Below are 18,317 nucleotides of genomic sequence, written 5' to 3' on the forward strand. Positions count from 1 at the left end.
TAGGTGCCACTGATTAGCAGTGATACACACATGTTCGTAGAGGTTGGGTTCAAGGCGTGCGTATAGTATGTGTGTGTGCTACCATCTATTATTATTCCGGTCAGCCTGTAATATGCCCATCACTAACAACGTGCTTAATAATTTTTAGGTTTGGGTCACCGCGTTCTAAAAACGAAGGATATTGCTAGGTTATTTCTATGGGCACCTAAAGCCTTATTAAAATCATTAATGTTGTGGCCCGAGAAAGGAATGAACTTACTACTGATGAGAGCCTACTACATATTTCTACTAAGTATTAATCTATTTGTCACCTATGGTATCGTCCAGTACACGATAACATATAAAGATCAGTTTGATAAATTTGCGTATGGATTATGTGTCTGTATAATACCAATTTTGGTAAGTATAATTACTAAGGTGTAAATAGTGAACCTATAAAATATAAGAAATTATCTACCTGCCTTTTTTAATATTTTATGGTAAGATACGTCTATGAGAATTGACAATTTAAGGCACCGTTAATATACACTAATAAGTGCACTAAGAACCAGCAAACTATCGCAGAAGACGGAAAACATAATACGTCGTGAAATAAAAAGAGATTAAACTAGTAGAGGTGGGAAATTGTTAATAGAAACCTATAAATTTACATTATATTTATATTTCCTCACCTTTACACGTATCGGAGAATTTTTGCAACTGCCACTTGTAACAGTTTGACTCAAATAAGTCTAAAGATGAGAAACTATCAACATAATGTAAATTTATTGGTTTCTATTGATAACTTTCCACCTCTACTAGTTTCTCCTCTTTTTATTTCACAACGTATTATGTTCTCCTTCTTTTTCGTTATTTTGCTGGTTATTAGCGCACTTATCCCTGTATTTTCAAGATAGAGCCAAAGCGGCCTCAGATGCTTAGATGCTTGCACAAATATAATATGAACCAAAAAATTATTGCAGCAGAATTCTACAAGAAGTTAAATAAACTCGTAATTAAGATATATTATAGACATTAATAACCATTATACACATCGAAATTATTAGGAAATTAAAATTAATGGGAGATTACAAATTATATATACTAAGGATTTCCACAATTTTTACTGTATTCCTTCACTCAACCGTTCTCTCTAGCTCTTTCTGTCTTGCCAGTCCCCTTCCTGTAAATTTCTTCTCTCTATTGATTCGTCTACTTCATCTCTGAAGGATCTTCGGGGTCTGACCCTCTTCCTTTTTCCTATTGAGTTCCACTTTGTTATTCGGTTTCTCCACCGATTTTGGTCCGCTCTTCTGACATGTCCGTACCAGGTTAATCTCTTCTGTTCGATGTAGTCTATTATGTCTGAGTTCACTCCCATTCTTCTCTTAATCCCTATGTTATTTATTCTACTCCTTGTTACTCTGCAGCTTCTTCTTAGGAATTCCATGTCTGTTACTATTATTTTATTTTTGGTTTTCTTATTTATTGTCCAATTTTCACACTCATAAGTGAGGATACTCCTTGTCGTGGTATTATATATTCTTCTTTTTGTTTTAATGCTGATGTTCTTATCCCACAGTATCGGGTTCGATTTTCGTATGCAGTCTCTTGTTCGTCCTAGTGGTAGGGGAGCAAAGTATGCTAAATGTGCAGTCACTCGAGCGTTTGGGTTGTGAAGAGTAGGTCCTAAAATCAAAAAAAGTTAAGTAAAGTTTTCTATTTTAGTGGGCGCTTGCCATTTTTTAATTTAATTTTCCATTTCCAACAATCGTTTTTTCCGATTATAACGCCATCTATCCATAATTCGAAACAATTTTTCGAATAAAAGTTACTTATTTTTACGTAAGGAATCCAAATCTGCAATAAAAAATGGGGGCTCCTGTTTAAGATTTTAAAGTAACCTCCCACCTCACCTCAGTGGGGGTCGTGGCTGGTGCCAATTGATAGATTTTTCAAAAATATTAAATAAGTGTATTTTACAGTTTTTCGATCTGATGTTCATTTCGCGAAATATCGCGGGATTCGTATTTAAAATATTAAATTTACCCCCCACCCCTCTCCGTAGGAAGTCATTTTTGGTATCATTCGATAGATTTTTAAAAAATATTGAGCACATATTTTTTAGTTTTTTGATCTGTCATTCATTTCGAGAAATGTTCGCTTTTTTCTTGTGAAACTTTGGGACTCCCCCATTTCCTTACGCCTGGCTAAAATCGTCAGATTTTTGAAATATACACTCATTTGCATGTACTTAACTTACCTTATCTTAAGCTGACAATTTCGAGTTTTTTAAAAATAGATTTTTTTTCGGGCCCTCCTTAACGAACTCCCCTGTGTTAAGAGCCAATATATGGTAGAGGTACATCTGCAGGGTACCAGGTTTCTCCCCATATGACAATCTGACGCGCTCGAGTAACTGCAAAAATCCCCACTTGGGCTCCCCTACCATAGTCTATTTTTTATATCTTCCTCAGTTGTTCCTTTGTTTGATATTATAAAACCTAAATACTTGTAGATACTTATCTGCTCCTCTGATTTGTTTACCTTCATCTATTTCCAAAATGTTTATTTCCAATTTGTTGTTTTATTTCTGTATTCTCCGTTGTTAGGTATTCAGTTTTCTTTAGGTTTATTTCCATCCCATTCTTTGTATCTTCCTGTTCCAGTTTCCTCATCATAAAACTGAGGCCATCTTTGTCTTGTGTGATCACTATTTGTTCGTCAGCAAAACTTAGGGTATATAGATATTCATTAGATATTCATTCCTTACTGGTATACCCATTCCTTCGCACTTTCTTTTCCATGGCTTCAGGGTCTTTTCCAAAAATATTTTGAACAGGTAAGGGATGTGGAGCAGCCCTGTAGTAGTCCCTTTTGTCGTCTTAAATGGACTGCATATTCGATTGCTTATTTTGATAGCTACTGGGTTATTTTTGTAGACTGCTTTTACTGCGTTTATTAATCTTCGTGGGATTTCGATGTCTTCCATTGCAATGGAAGATTACAAATTAAGGGTTTAATTATTATTGAATATACAGACTGGAACCTAAGCTAGATTTTCACTAGCCACTAGAACAAGCCAGATTTAGAAGTAGATTTGGAACGAATGGTAACCTACAAGTAATAAAATCCGTAATAGAAATAAGTTACAGAATAGAACAAATTCATGTTTTCGAAAATAAGCAAATTTTGAGAAAAATCGCGAGACAGGTCGATCTTTATTTTTAAATTATGATTTTTTGACATATATGCCATAATTGTTGTTGCAGTTCCACAATTTTCTTTTAATTTATGGTTCTCCCTGTATAGTTAAAATACTTTCTCGACAATGTTGCTAGTAGGCATCGTAAAAAAGTGTCGCGTCTAATACATGAACTTTTATGAACTATAAATATAAGAACTTTTAATTACAATTTGTTTTATTACTATTGGGAACATGTCGATGTTCAAATTATGGTAACTGCGTCCACGGAACAGAAATAATGAAAAATCGGTAATAAACCCTAAAACTAATTTTCTTTAATTGAGTACCAATCAAATATCGAAGAAGAGACCCCCCTAAAAATGTGTTTATTTAATCCCAGTCAGTGGGGAAAATTGATCAGTTGTGCACAGTTCGCTGAGCGAAGAAGGTGTTCTTCTTTTGGTAGCAAAGGGCTACCCTGCGTCCCATGACGGGATCCAGACATCATCATTCCTAGCTGCTCTGCTAGGAGGTGATGTCCTTGCTATAGACTATAGCAATCCTGCTGCATTGTACGTCCCTGAGAGGAGTTTTTAAGGTACCAAAATAAGTTTTAAAGTACATTTTACGTTGCTGTTGTATCATCAGATATTGCATGTGTTTTAGTAATTATTTTTGGAAAACTGTATTAAATTACATACAATATTGTCCTTGACCTAAGATAACCAAATCAATAATTCAATATAATCAAATCAATAATGAAAACAAAATTAATAACACTAACCATCTGAGACGATAAAATCTCCGAAGTGAATATGATACGAAACCTCGTAAATAGCACGTGTTTCAAAAGAAAGAATTATTGGCCATAAAAATATTAGGGCAAAAACAATATTGAACTTCGGTAGGTCAATGATACCAGAGTATAATGAAAGGAAAATATTACCAAGCCTTAAACGCTTGGTAATATTTTCCTTTCATTATACTCTGGTATCATTGACCTACCGAAGTTCAATATTGTTTTTGCCCTAATATTTTTATGGCCAATAATTCTTTCTTTTAAAACACGTGCTATTTACGAGGTGTCGTATCATATTCACTTCGGAGATTTTATCGTCTCAGATGGTTAGTGTTATTAATTATTGTTTTGATTATTGATTTGATTATATTGAATTATTGATTTGGTTATCTTAGGTCAAGGACAATATTGTATGTAATTTCGTAAAAGGGTTTTTCTCAGCTTTTATAATTGTGTATATTTGTCTTGATTGTCAAAAACGTCAAGCGTTGTGTCAAGCGTTTAAGGCTTGGTAATATTTTCCTTTCATTATACTCTGGTATCATTGACCTACCGAAGTTCAATATTGTTTTTGCCTTAATATTTTTATGGCCAATAATTCTTTCTTTTAAAACACGTGCTATTTACGAGGTGTCGTATCATATTCACTTCGGAGATTTTATCGTCTCAGATGGTTAGTGTTATTAATTATTGTTTTGATTATTGATTTGATTATATTGAATTATTGATTTGGTTATCTTAGGTCAAGGACAATATTGTATGTAATTTCGTAAAAGGGTTTTTCTCAGCTTTTATAATTGTGTATATTTGTCTTGATTGTCAAAAATATTGTGTGTGAATAATTCGTCGTTTTAACGTTAAATAATGTATTTGAAGCTACTTTTTTTGTTTCATTTTACTTGATCTTAATTAGAATAATACAGTCTACTTGCTTCGTATAATACATACCTATATTAGTATACACTTAATTCAAAGGGAAAAAACCAGCGTGTTCTGACTGAACTTACATATCTAACCTCAACTTCTGGTGGCCTCAAATGTGTATTTAAAAGCCATCTCTAATTTCGTAATCGATGATTTTTTAAAATGGGAATAGGGGTCGTGTGGTAGCTCATTTGAAAGATTATTCAATTCTCTATTCAGTAATATGAACGTTATTATCATTAATTATACTTACATATCCTCTTCGTTCCCACTAGAACATAGTGCCATCTAATGTCACTCTCCATTTTTGCCGATCTTGTGCTTTTTCTCTGACTTCTTTTCAGGTTAGGCCGACGTTTTCTGCTTCTTTAATAATTGTTTTCTTCCATGTATTTATCGGTCTCCCTTGTTTCCGTTTTCCTGGAGCATAGAATTTCAATGCTTGTTTTGTTATGTCTGTGTCCGATTTCCGCAGAGTATGGCCGAATCATTTCCATCTTGTCTTTCTCATTTATTTATGTATTGGTTCTTGTTTCTTTTTATTTCATGAGTTTGAGTTGGTGATCCGGTTGGGCCAAAATATTCTTAGAATTTTTCTTAAGCATTTATTGATGAAGGATTGAATTTTTCCAGTATTGTGTTTTGTAATTCTCCAAATCTGTGTCGAGTTTTATCCCATTACAGTAGGAAAAATGAAAGAATACCCATGAACGAACATATAAAACACGCTGTATTTCCTGTCACTGTGTCACACAAAAAATTGGCCAGCGCAAGTACATGTAATAATTATTGTTACATGTACTTGCACTGGACAATTTTCTTTGTGACACGGTGACAGGAAAATACAGCGTGTTTTATATGTTCGTTCATGGGTATTCTTTCATTTTTCCGACTGTAGATTTACATATATTATTTAACATATTATAGTATGCTGTTTGCATCCAGCACACAGCACAAAACAGAAATGCAGGGAAAATACTGAGGGAGACCTATATCCAGCAGTGGATAGATCCGAGTTGAATAATAATGGTGATGATGATTATAGTATGCTGTCTGTGTTTTGCCAATTCGTGTTTGAATATCCTCCTCTGTTCCTCCTGTCGTGTTCAGTATGCTTCCTAGATAACTAACTCTTTCCACTGATTTCAGCTATTGGTTTTCTATTTGTGTGCCCGTTTCTCTCGGTGTGTTAGTCTTCATTAATTCAGTTTTATACATGTTTATCACCATACCCACTTTTTCACCTTCTTTGACTAATTTCTCTTTTTTCTTCTTTTTGCGCCAATTAAGTTAATTCAAAATTACGTTTTTGGCCACCCTGTATAAATAATGACGTAAATCTTTATACCACTGAATAGAGAATTAAATAACCTTTCAAATGAACTACCACACATGACACATGAGCTATTGTGGTATAGCCCCGTGCGTGAAAAACTTAAGATTTTCAAATATTTGAAAATCTTTTGAAACATTTTTTGTTAAGAGTAATATTTATTTGACATTGTAACGTATGTACTCTTGTCAGGTCAGATCAATATTTTAAACTGTTGATGTTGCCACGGTAACTTTAAAAAACTCGTGTTTTTGAAAGTTGAATTTAAACCAATTAAACACACTAAGGCGTACTATAAATAAGCAAAAGGGGGTACCAAAAAAAAATATTTAATTTGTATTTTAGAACGATTTGCGAGATGTAAATCGAAACGGCAATTTTTGTTAGAAATATTTGTTATTGCCTGTTTTTCGCACAACATATCTAACAACTCTAATTGGCCTTACTTTTATTTTAGCATCTTTTAAAAGGCCCCGCAACGTGTTACAATATCAAAAAAATGGATCTCCTGGTAGAGCAAGTAATGCAATACTTTTGGCCATATGATTTACTTGGTGGCCATTCCCAAAAGTATATAGAATCTCTTTTCTCTTATCTTAAGACACTCCAACTTTCATTTTTTATATTAGGTAAGCAGTGCATTACAAAAATTCTTGTGTTATATCCTTATAGTATCAATTCATTTATTTAGTGTAAGTTTTGTGACTTGTACATGCGAGAAGTTCTGGAGGCAAGACATGACGTAACACGACAGTAGGTAACCCCACAAATAATGGAAACGGACAATTTGTAGTGCCGTTAATTCGTAATGGCGACACTTCGTAACATCGACACTTCTTAACTACTTTTTAACGGCATAATAATTTGCAACGTCAAAATTAAATTTTGTTAAGGGCGTAGATGCAAAATTTCGGCTCCAGTGTTTTTTAAATGCATTCAACCTACTCTGTGGCTCCTTGGACCTAAAGGTGAGTTCGAATCTCATCTGGGTGGAGAATTTTTCGTTTATTAAAAATTAATCAATGAAAATAGTCTCTATCCTTGTGGGATCGATACTCACTGGTGGACCGCAGGCAGACATTCGGATACAATTAGCGTCTCTTTGCAAAGACAGTGATGACGACTTTGCTAGGTAACAAGACATTTACTCAACACACACACTTACAAGTTACAATAGGTACCTGGATTGTAAAAATCCACTGTATCATACAAATGGCCATTAGTTGTCGAGACAGCCATTAGCTGAATAAAAAAAAATACATTCTTTTTTTTTAATCTTGAGAAAACTAATAAATATTTTTGAAAAATTTAAACGCAGTATGAAAGATTTCATTATTACTAAGCACCGAAAGCCCCTTTGAATAACCAAAATGTTTCTTTTAGATAAGATATTTAAAATTAAAATATAACTCTTTTTTTTCACCCCTGTAACTTATTAAAATAAACATTAAGCTTTTAGGGACTTTCGGCACTCGGTAATAACGTATCTAATCTTTCGTTCTGCGTTTAAATTTTTTTAAAATACTTGTTAGTTTTCTCGAAAAAAAGTGAATGCATTTAAAAACCATTGGAGCCGAAATTTTGCGCCTACCCTCTTAACGTGGTTACCAATTGTTTAACAGTTGTAAGTGAAATTACTCTTTAGGCGAGTAAATGAATAAATACACCTACCACATTTTTGCAATTGGATGGAATATCTATGAAACTCATTGCATTCGATTCGTAAGAGCCTTAGGAAGATTTGTGAACAAATATGAAGATGACGAAATGAAAACTGCATTATTGAACAAGCAAAATACATTTTCCAAAGGCATTTCGAAGTGACGAAACATAATAAATGTATAATTCGGAAAGAATTAAACGAAATGAGTTCAGTAATATTACTCGGGAGTTTTTGGACTTTCTGTACACGAATATCATAACGGTGATGATATCCTAGACATATGATGCCCATAATCGGGGTTGTCTGTAGTTTTATGGAAATTCGATACAAAATCAGTGCAAACTCATTACTCATGGGATTTTGAGGACGCAGATCACGAATATCATTACTTCCCCAGGCTGTGGGTGAAAAAACGTGATACAATTAAGGAATTTTTGAAACCTACCAGGTTTTGTAAAGAACCAAAAATTTTGTGCGGTTTTTTATTTATGACGTTTTTCATTTGTTAAATTTGCCATTTTTAAATATCTTTAATTTTGCAGCTAAGGATATTCATTTTAGAGAAAAACTTTTAAATAAAAGATTGTAGTATTTTAAAAAACCTACAATTTAAGCTATGGCAAGTTTAACGTCGTTAATGCGTTATTGCAAAACAGCCTGCGAAAAGTCCAAAGTGGCCGTTTTTTGCAATTGCATTATGTATTTTTTGTAAAAATAACTTTTATGTAATTTTTAAGACTTTGAAATAAAGATCTTTCAAAACCAAACCTAAAAAAAATTGGAGAGCCCGATTGGTGAACCTGTTGCTTAGATATTATAATTTGTTTATGCCAAGGGGTCAAATGTCGAAGGCTATAACTTTTTCAAAAAGAATTGTAGAGAGTTAGTCTAAAATCCACTCTCCTTCTAAAGACTTATATTTTCATATTCTGTTGTAAATAAATGCGTATAACATTTTTCAACCTCTTATTTCGGGTTTGAAAATAAGGGGGCCAATTTTTATAAACATTTAGAACTGAAGCCGCCCCTGTACACTCTATGAGCTTCTAACTTGTAGGTTGTTATTGCTGAAGATAAAATAAAGTTTAAATACCAAATAAAAATTTTCTTCGGAGTGACTTTATTTATAAAAATTAAGAAATTATTTAGCAGTCATTGACTAAAGAAAGACACATATTATCTTAAAATAAAAATTATTTTAACCGAAAATTACATTTGATTATTAAAAATGATTTTTAAAATGTAGTGGAGATTTATTTTTCGTTACGACTGTGATTTATTGTGTCGGTTGCGCTTAGCAACAGCTAGCAACTTATAATACATTGAATCACGGTTTTTGCTTTAAATTTTAAAGCACCGCTTGGATTGACATGAAATTTGACAAACTCATAGATAAAATGTTGAAGAATAAAATTAATATTGGGCCTCTGTGTGCTTTTGTCCCGAGGGTGAGTTTCGCCCTTATAAGTGGTGAAAAAATATATGTTCAAAATAATTTCGGAAATGGATAAAACGTCGAATTCTAAGCACCTTTTGTTCTATAGCATTTTTTCACTAAGTTAATACTTTTAGAGTTATTTTTGAGTAAATGCCTTTATTTTTCGTAAAAAAAACACGTTTTAGGCGGTTTTTGACAAACAACTCAAAAAGTAAGAATTAAAAAACATATTTTTACACATTTTTAATAAAAATATAGCAAATTAAAAATTGAAAACAATGATTTATGCATAGGTCCAGTAGAAACAAAGTTCAAGCTAATGAAAAATAGGTTCATATCCGTCAATTTTTAAAGTGATTTATTTCAACGTGAAAAAAATCATGCACTTTTTGAAGAAAAATCATTACAAATTTTTAAAGTGTTTAAAAATATATGTATATCTGTTTTTTAAAAAAGTTTATAGCATCAAAAGTAAGCAAGTTACGCTGAAAATAAAGTGAGTCTCTTTTTTTTTTGTTAAAAAAAAACTCGGGAAAGTCTCCCCCTAATTAGCATCAAAAATGAAATTAATCCATTTTACTTCAACGTTGTTTTACTCATGAATGTGTCGTTTATGTCTGTAAGTTTCATCGGTTCAAAGTGCTTATTTTTTAAGGGGCCGTACTTAAAAAGACTTGAACTAGTCAATAATCACGAGTTGATGCAAATTTAGAACAGCAATATCTTAACAAATTTTTGCCTACCAAAAAAAAGCAAAAAATCCAAAATATTCATAAAAGCAAAAACTACATTATCTTACTTTTTGTGATTTTTGGTCACACTAATAAATTTTAAGTTATTTAAAAAAAAAACATTTTTTCAAAATTAAAAATTAAAACAGATTTACTTTAAAACCAACTTTTATTTAAATAAGCCCTTTGAACAGATGATACTTACATATCATATAAATAATACATGAGCAAAGTAACTTATGAAGCGGTAATGATTAATTTGATTTAAGATGGTAATTAGGGGGTGACTTTCCTGAGTTTTTTGACCAAAAAAAAAAGAGATCAACTTTATTTTCAGCGTAACTTGCTTACTTTTGATGCTATAAACTTTTTTTAAAAACAGATATACATATTTTTTTAAACGTAAAAAATTTTTTTAAATTTAAAAAAGTTGTAATGATTCTTCTCGAAAAAGTGCATGATTTTTTTGTTATGTCACGTTGAAATAATTCACTTTGTTTGACGGATATGAACCTATTTTTCATTAGCTAGAACCATTGATTATAAACACCCATGGGTGTTTATAATCAATGCTAGAACGTTGTTTCTACTGGGTCTAGAGATTTCATGCATATATCATTTTTTTTAATATTTAATTTGCTATATTTTTGTTAAAACACTTTTTTTCAATAAAATACTTACTTTTTGAGTTATATGTCAAAAACCGATTAAAACATGTTTTTTTTGAAAAATGAAGGTATTTACTCGAAAGTAACTCAAAAGGTATTAACTTGGTGAAAAAATGCTATAGAACAAAAGGTGCTTAGAATTAGACGTTTTATCCATTTTCGAACTTATTTTGAACATAAATTTTTTCACCCCTTATAAGAGGTGAAACTCACCCCCAGAACAAAAGCACACAGAGGCCCAATATCATTTTTATTCTTTAACATGTTATTTATGTGTTTGCCAAATTTCATGTCAATCCAAGCGGTGCTTTAAAATTTAAAGCAAAACCGTGATTCAATGTATTATAAGTTGCTAGCCGTTGCTAAGGGCAACCAACACAATAAGTCAATAAATCACAGTTGTAACGAAAAATAAATCTCCACTGCACCTTAAAAATCATTTTTAATAATTAAATGTAATTTTCGGTTAAAATAATTTTTATTTTAACATAATATAAGTCTTGCATCGTCCTTTACAACACCTGATAGATTTCAAAAATTCCTGAATTATATCCTGAAATCGACCTATTTTTCACCCACAGCTTGGACTATACGGCGATGATCTCCTATACACTTGGTGACCAGGACAGGTTTCGTCTCCTGGAGTTTTGTAGAAATTCGATACAAAATTAGTACAACCCATTACTCGGGGGGTTTTTGGGGACGCTAATTGCGATCATGACGGGGATGGTTTCCGACTGGTGAACAGAACGGGCCTTGTCTCTTGGAGTTTGGAAAAATTAAATACAAAATAATTGTGAAAAGTCGTTACTCGGAGGCTTTTGGGATCGGTGAATACGAATATTATGTCATCAATGATCTCCGATACATCTGGTACGCAGGAGGGAACTCATCTACAGAAGTTTCTCAACCGCTGCCTCAACCAAGGAAAACGAACATGAAAATATACCAAACAATATATAGGGGAACTTTGGCATACGGAGCAGAAAGCTGGATATAGAGACATAAAAACACCAAAGCAGGATACAAGCAGCAGAGATAAAATACCTATGGAGGACGATAGGCGCAAGAACAAACCGACTCAAAAATGAAGAAAATAAGAAACTGACTTAAATTAAAAATTAAATTGTTACTAGACATAATGACGGAGACAAATTAGAATGGTTGGGTCATATAACACTAATGATTAGTAATAGGCAAGTTAAACGAGTGTATGAAGCTAAACTATTAGACAAAAACAGAAAAGATAGACCAATAAAAGAGAGTTATAGCGATATAAGAGAGATATTACACAATAAATGCAAATCGATTTAGCGAAAAGCACCGATTATGTCATTTGTGTGTATTTACTTTACAGTATACATATTATTTGCAATATTAAAATGGACAAAGAACACCAATACGTTAGAAATATCAACAAATATAAGAGCGCATAGTTACACAGTTATCTAAGATTATGCTGTTTGACATAATTATCTTCTTCTTTAAGTGCCATATCCGTGACGAAGATCTACAATCATCATAGATATTCGGACTTAGAGAAGGCTGCTCTAAAAAGTTCATTTGATGCACATCCGTACCATTCTCTCAGGTTGGGCAGCCACGATATTCTGCGTCTCCCTATGCTTTTTTTCCTTATATTTTACCTACATGATCAATTTGAGCCTTTTGTATCTCTCTTCACGTGTTATATGTCCGAGATATTCTAATTATCTTAAAAATGTGTGAACATTTTCAATTCCTTTGCAACCCCAAAATTCAGCAGCATTCTACTCTAGTTAAATCGGAGAGTGCAGGAAGAGTCAATACCGGTTTCGGGGATTTTTTGCCCTCATCAGTAATCCCATATTCTCTTCTCTCCAATTCAACCAGGTACCTCGCTTTGCGCCTTTCCGGATTGCAAAAAAAGAAATGTCACGGATATCGTAGAGACATCTACCAAGAAACAAAATAAGTTCTCAATCCAGTAGCACAGAAAACGACAATAAATATCGTTCCCATACCACTAGATTGACAGGTGGAAGTTCTCTGGTTACTACCCCCGTGACTTTCAAAAATTATAAGCCATACGGGTGCCGAGACGAACATTAAGATGAGGGAATTGTAAATAATTCACGTCCCATTTGCTGAGCGTGGTAAAATTTCAACGAGAAAGCTTCCTAAGTACTCCACAAAAGAGTAAATGAATTAAAAATATATAAACATTTTCAATTTCTTTGCAACCCGAAAATGCAGCAGCATTATAGGATAGGTAAATAGGAGAGTGCAGGAGTCTATACCGGTTTCGGGGATATTTTCCTCTCATCAGTAGTCACATATCCTCTTCTCTCCAATTCAACCAGGTACCTCGCTTTGCGCCTTTTACCTAGAGTCTAGAGTATAATGCTGCTGCATTTTCGAGTTGCAAAGAAATTGAAAATGTTAATACATTTTTAATTAATTTAATCTTTTATGGAGAGAAAGCTTTCTCGTTGGAACATTACCGCGCTGAGCAGATGGGACGTGAATTTTGTAAAATTAATGTTAAATGATGATGAATAAATATGAATACTTTTAAATTGTTATGCCTAATTTTACAAGCATCGTTCTGTGTGGGTATGCTGACTTTGATATTAAAGTCGGTACAATTTAATGTTAGATCTTTATTTGAGATGTCTCTAATCATCATCATCATTCAACCCGGATCTATCCACTGCTGGATATAGGTCTCCCTAAGTAATTTCTAATACTTACCTAAAAATTATAATGCAGTGAATTACCCTAACCTTCTGCATCGCAGTATTACAACCATTCTACTGTTACAGCTTCGCTTGTAGCAGTGAAATGATTGGCAGGTTCAGGATCGAGAGGTTCTTTCTTTTGACCATTTGCGGTTACTATTGGCTTATACCAGGACTACTTATTGATTTTTAGGACTAGAATGTGGGATAGCAGGGGTACATTATTATTTGATGGAATAAAGGAGTACGACCTCTCTCCTCCTTGAAACTGGAACAGAGAATATAATCAGAAGCTAACCTAGAGGAGTCCTGAAGTAGAAGTAATATACACTGTACTGAAACTGTAGAAGACTACCACGCGCCATCATCAACTAGACATGTAATTAGAAAGTTTGAAAAACTATAGTTACCAAGTTTAAAGTTATTCTACAAAAACATTAACCTCAACACGTCAACACTACTGTGGAGCAATAAAATGCAAACTTATTTTTAATATTTATTCGAATATGACAACAAAAGGAATTTAATTTACAACGAGGGCTTTAATTTTTACTGTATATTTTTTATTTACATGTTTTATTAAAACTTAGAGTAAAAAACGAACTTTTATATTTTAGGTCTCCTTTATATCGGTACAATATTATCTTCACCATTAATTTTGGCTACAGAAAGAAGTTTACCCTTTCCGGCAAAATTTGATTTTGATCACACCGTTTCGCCAGTATATGAAATTATGTATGTTATTCAAAGTTTTTTTATAATCTTTGTCGCAGCAATCTTAGGACTTGGCGTAGACTTGTTTGTATTGGCTATGTGTGCATGCGCAGCTTCTCAATTTAAGTTAGTTGGGCATTGCTTTTCTCTACTTGGAACACCTGCTGTTAAGAATGTAAACCATAAACTGGACAACATGTTTTCTGCTGAATTTTGCGGAGAACAGGACGAAAATAAGAAGCTTTTTATTAGATGTGTTAAACATCAAGAAAGACTATTTAGGTGAGATTTGTACTGTGTGTTATAATTCAGCTGTTAAGACACGTATCCACTTATGTTAGAGAACTCACGCTCCGCGCTCCTGCCACATCCTCAACGAATACGGTATGCGCTCCTCTGCATATAAATATGTAAACCGCTACCGATTGGAGCGCTGAGGCAATATATCACATGATAATTTCAAAACATGCAATATTTTTGTCCATGAGTGTACGTTGTTATATTCTTAAATTTTTTTAAAATAAATTTATTTTTATGTTAATTTGACACGATTAAACTCAAAGTCTATACCTGTCATGGTGTATTATTTATTAATGCGTTCGTTAAGTAATCTAACGATCATGGAAACAATATACTAATACTACATATATTTTTTTATTGTTCCTTTGTTTTTATTTTTCTAAAATATTCTTTTACCTAAAAAAAGTGTAGCAGTGCAGGTAGCCATCACATATTCGAATAGGTTACTACTCAACTTGCTTTTTTAACATCGTATTTTTCTCTTTTTTGACGTAAGATGCTTTTGAATACACTTCAAAAATTTTCTCTAAATTATCACGAACTAATCGGCGTATCAACCGAGCAGGTAACATGAACAACTTTTCAACAGGCTTTTATTCCCAACCAAATTATGAACAAAATGTAAAAACCATGGCTCCAATGATCCAAAATCCTATACAAATTCCCACTTGTTCCCAACAACCTAATGATTCACTACAAATAAACCAAACAAATGAACAAACAGCCAGTATTGAAGAACAGCAATGGAATGAGGTTACCGGAAAAAGATTAAGAAGCAGTCCAGAAATGCCTAGAAGTAACAAAAGACAAACAAAACTTGGTGAGTACTGGTTAAGTAAACCTATAACAACACAAAATCAATTTGAAGCACTAAGTTCAATAGATGAAAGTGACAATTTGGAAGACACAGTTAAAAATACAGATGCAAAACCAAAACCACCTCCAATATTTGTATCAGGCGTGCAGATCTGCAAGCCTCTTATCGATCTATTGCAACAAGTAGCAGAAAATGATTTTATCACTAAAGCTATCAACAGCGAACAAATAAAAATTCAACCAAAATCAGACAAAGCATACACCGCCATAATAAATGCTCTAAAAACAAAAAACACGGACTTCCACACTTATAAACCTAAAAGTGAAAGACACTACCGAGTGGTTCTTAAAGGCATGCACCCCACGACAAATTTAGAAGAGATAAAAGAAGATCTTAAAAGCAAAAACCATAATGTTATAAATATATGGAATATACTACACAACCAAACTAAAAAATCGCTGCCTATGTTCTACATTGATCTAGAAACAAAAGATAATAACAAGGACATCTATAACATTAAACAAGTAATGCATTCCATAGTAGAATTCGAAGCACCGCATGTCAAGAGAATAATTCCGCAATGTAGTAGATGTCAAAAATACAACCACACAAAAAACTTCTGCAATAAACAACCGTGCTGTGTCAAATGCGCAGAACCTCATTACACTAAAGAATGTCCAAGGAAAACCAGAGACAGTAATGTTAAATGTGCTAACTGTGGTGAAAATCACCCCGCAAATTATAGAGGGTGTGAAGTTCACAAACAATTACAAAAACTTAAATTCCCTAACTTGAGACGACACAACGCGAGGACAAACCAAGATAGAACTACAACAGTCAACTATGTGCAACCTGGAATAACATACGCACAAGCAACGCAAGCAGTTAACCAGCAAGCCTCCAACCAAACTACTACACAACATATACCAAATCAAACTAATAACCACACAGACATGTCAGAACTGAAAGACATGTTAAAAAAATTGACGGAACAAATGAGCACTATGCTCAACCTCCTGACCATGATTCTCAACCAGAAATGACTCAGTTACTAAAGCTAGTATTATGGAACGCCAATGGCTTAAGTCAACATGTAGAAGAATTAAAACTATTTATTAACACACAAAAAATTGACATAATGCTGATTACAGAAACTCATTTTACATCCAAAAACCACATCAATATTCCACGATTTACAACTTATCATACGCAACATCCCAACGAAAAAGCACATGGAGGCACTGCAATAATAGTTAGTAATAAACTAAAGCACTACGAAATACAAAAATATGAATGCGACTATCTACAGGCCACCAGCATTGTTGTGGAAGATCAACTAGGCCCACTAACAGTATCAGCTATATACTGTCCGCCAAAGCACAATAACAAAACGGAACAGTTTGAAAATTTCTTTAAAACATTAGGAAATAGATTTATAGCAGGAGGAGATTTTAATTCTAAGCATACTACCTGGGGATCCAGAATTATTACCACAAAAGGCAGAGAACTTCTTAAAGCTATAAATGCGACCAATGCAAATTACCTCACCACAAGGGAACCAATTTACTGGCCTACCGACAATGCAAAAGTACCTGATCTACTCGACTTTTATATTGTTAAAGGAATTAATGTTAAATTGGCAAAAGTAGAATCTTGTTACGATCTACCCTCTGACCACTCTAGCGTAATCGCGACATGGTATGCACAAATAACAAACAGTACTAAACAACCATCACTATACAGTAACAAAACAGACTGGAGCATTTTCAAGACTAAACTAGATGAACTAATTGACATAAACATCCCATTGAAAACAGAAAGTGACATCTACGCAGCAGTAGAAAATCTTCAGAAATCTATACAAGAAGCTGCTTGGTATGCTACCCCTAACTGCTACCAAACAGAATTGAAAGAGAATTGCCCAACTGTAATAAAGGAAATGATTGCTAGAAAGAGAAAAATAAAGGAAGAGTGACGAAGAAAAAGAACACATGAGAACAAGGCGAAATTAAATAAAATCACCAAGGAAATTAAACTACAATTGCATAATATCAAAAATAACAAAATACAAGAATATCTTACAGGTTTATCAGCAAACGCAGATAGTGAATATACCCTTTGGAAGGCCACGAGAAAAATCAAACACCCGAAACAACAAATACCACCAATACGAAACCAAGAGGGAAACTGGTGTAGAAATAATAAGGAAAAAGCCGAAGCATTTGCAAATCACCTCACTAATGTATTCCAGCCACATCCCATGGAAGATGGTGACACAGAGGAAGAAATAAATGACTTCCTGGAATCGCCCTACCAGATGGATTTACCTATACAAAAAATCACCACTAAAGAAGTTAGAAATATGATCCAGTCTGAAATCAGTCCAAAAAAAGCTCCAGGGTACGACCTGATCAACGGGAAAGTACTGCAGCAATTGACATGCAAAGGTCTGAAAATGATAACGCAAGTATTTAATGCAATATTTAGGCTAGGTTACTACCCAGAACAATGGAAAGTTGCTCAAATTATTCTCATACCTAAGCCAGGGAAAAATAAAACTCAGGTGACTTCATACAGACCAATAAGCCTGCTACCTGTTCTATCAAAAATTTTGGAAAAACTTCTCCTTAAACAATTATCCCCAGTTATAGAAGAAAGGAAACTAATTCCCCAACACCAATTTGGGTTCAGAACACAACACGGAACGATAGAACAGGTACATAGACTGGTAAAACACATCAGAAGTGATCTAGAAAATAAAAGGTATTGTTCTGCTGCATTCCTGGACATTGGTCAGGCCTTCGACAAGGTATGGCATGCTGGTATGCTCTTTAAACTAAAGAAAAACCTTCCTCATCCTTTTTATCAAATCCTAAAAAGCTATATTTCCAACCGACATTTCCTAGTCAAGCAGGATAATGAATACACAAGCCTAAGACCAATAAAAGCCGGAGTACCACAAGGAAGTGTCTTGGGACCGATATTGTACTTGCTCTACACTGCTGACCTACCCACAAGTAACAAAACAACGTGTGCAACTTTTG

At 33.6% G+C, this 18,317-nt stretch overlaps 1 protein-coding gene across 2 annotated transcripts in view; it reads left to right on the top strand.

Annotated features, from left to right (window-relative positions):
- LOC126892363 (odorant receptor 83a-like) overlaps positions 1–18,317 on the top strand; it is a 108,772-nt gene that overhangs the window by 33,983 nt on the left and 56,472 nt on the right. For both annotated transcript variants that reach the window (XM_050661882.1, XM_050661880.1), the window contains exons 2-4: positions 149–399; positions 6,680–6,851; positions 14,060–14,438. In XM_050661882.1, coding sequence (XP_050517839.1) covers positions 149–399; positions 6,680–6,851; positions 14,060–14,438 — 802 coding nt within the window. The remainder of the gene's footprint in view (positions 1–148; positions 400–6,679; positions 6,852–14,059; positions 14,439–18,317) is intronic.

Source organism: Diabrotica virgifera, chromosome 9 (assembly GCF_917563875.1).
Source record: "Diabrotica virgifera virgifera chromosome 9, PGI_DIABVI_V3a".
Lineage (NCBI taxonomy): Eukaryota > Metazoa > Arthropoda > Insecta > Coleoptera > Chrysomelidae > Diabrotica > Diabrotica virgifera.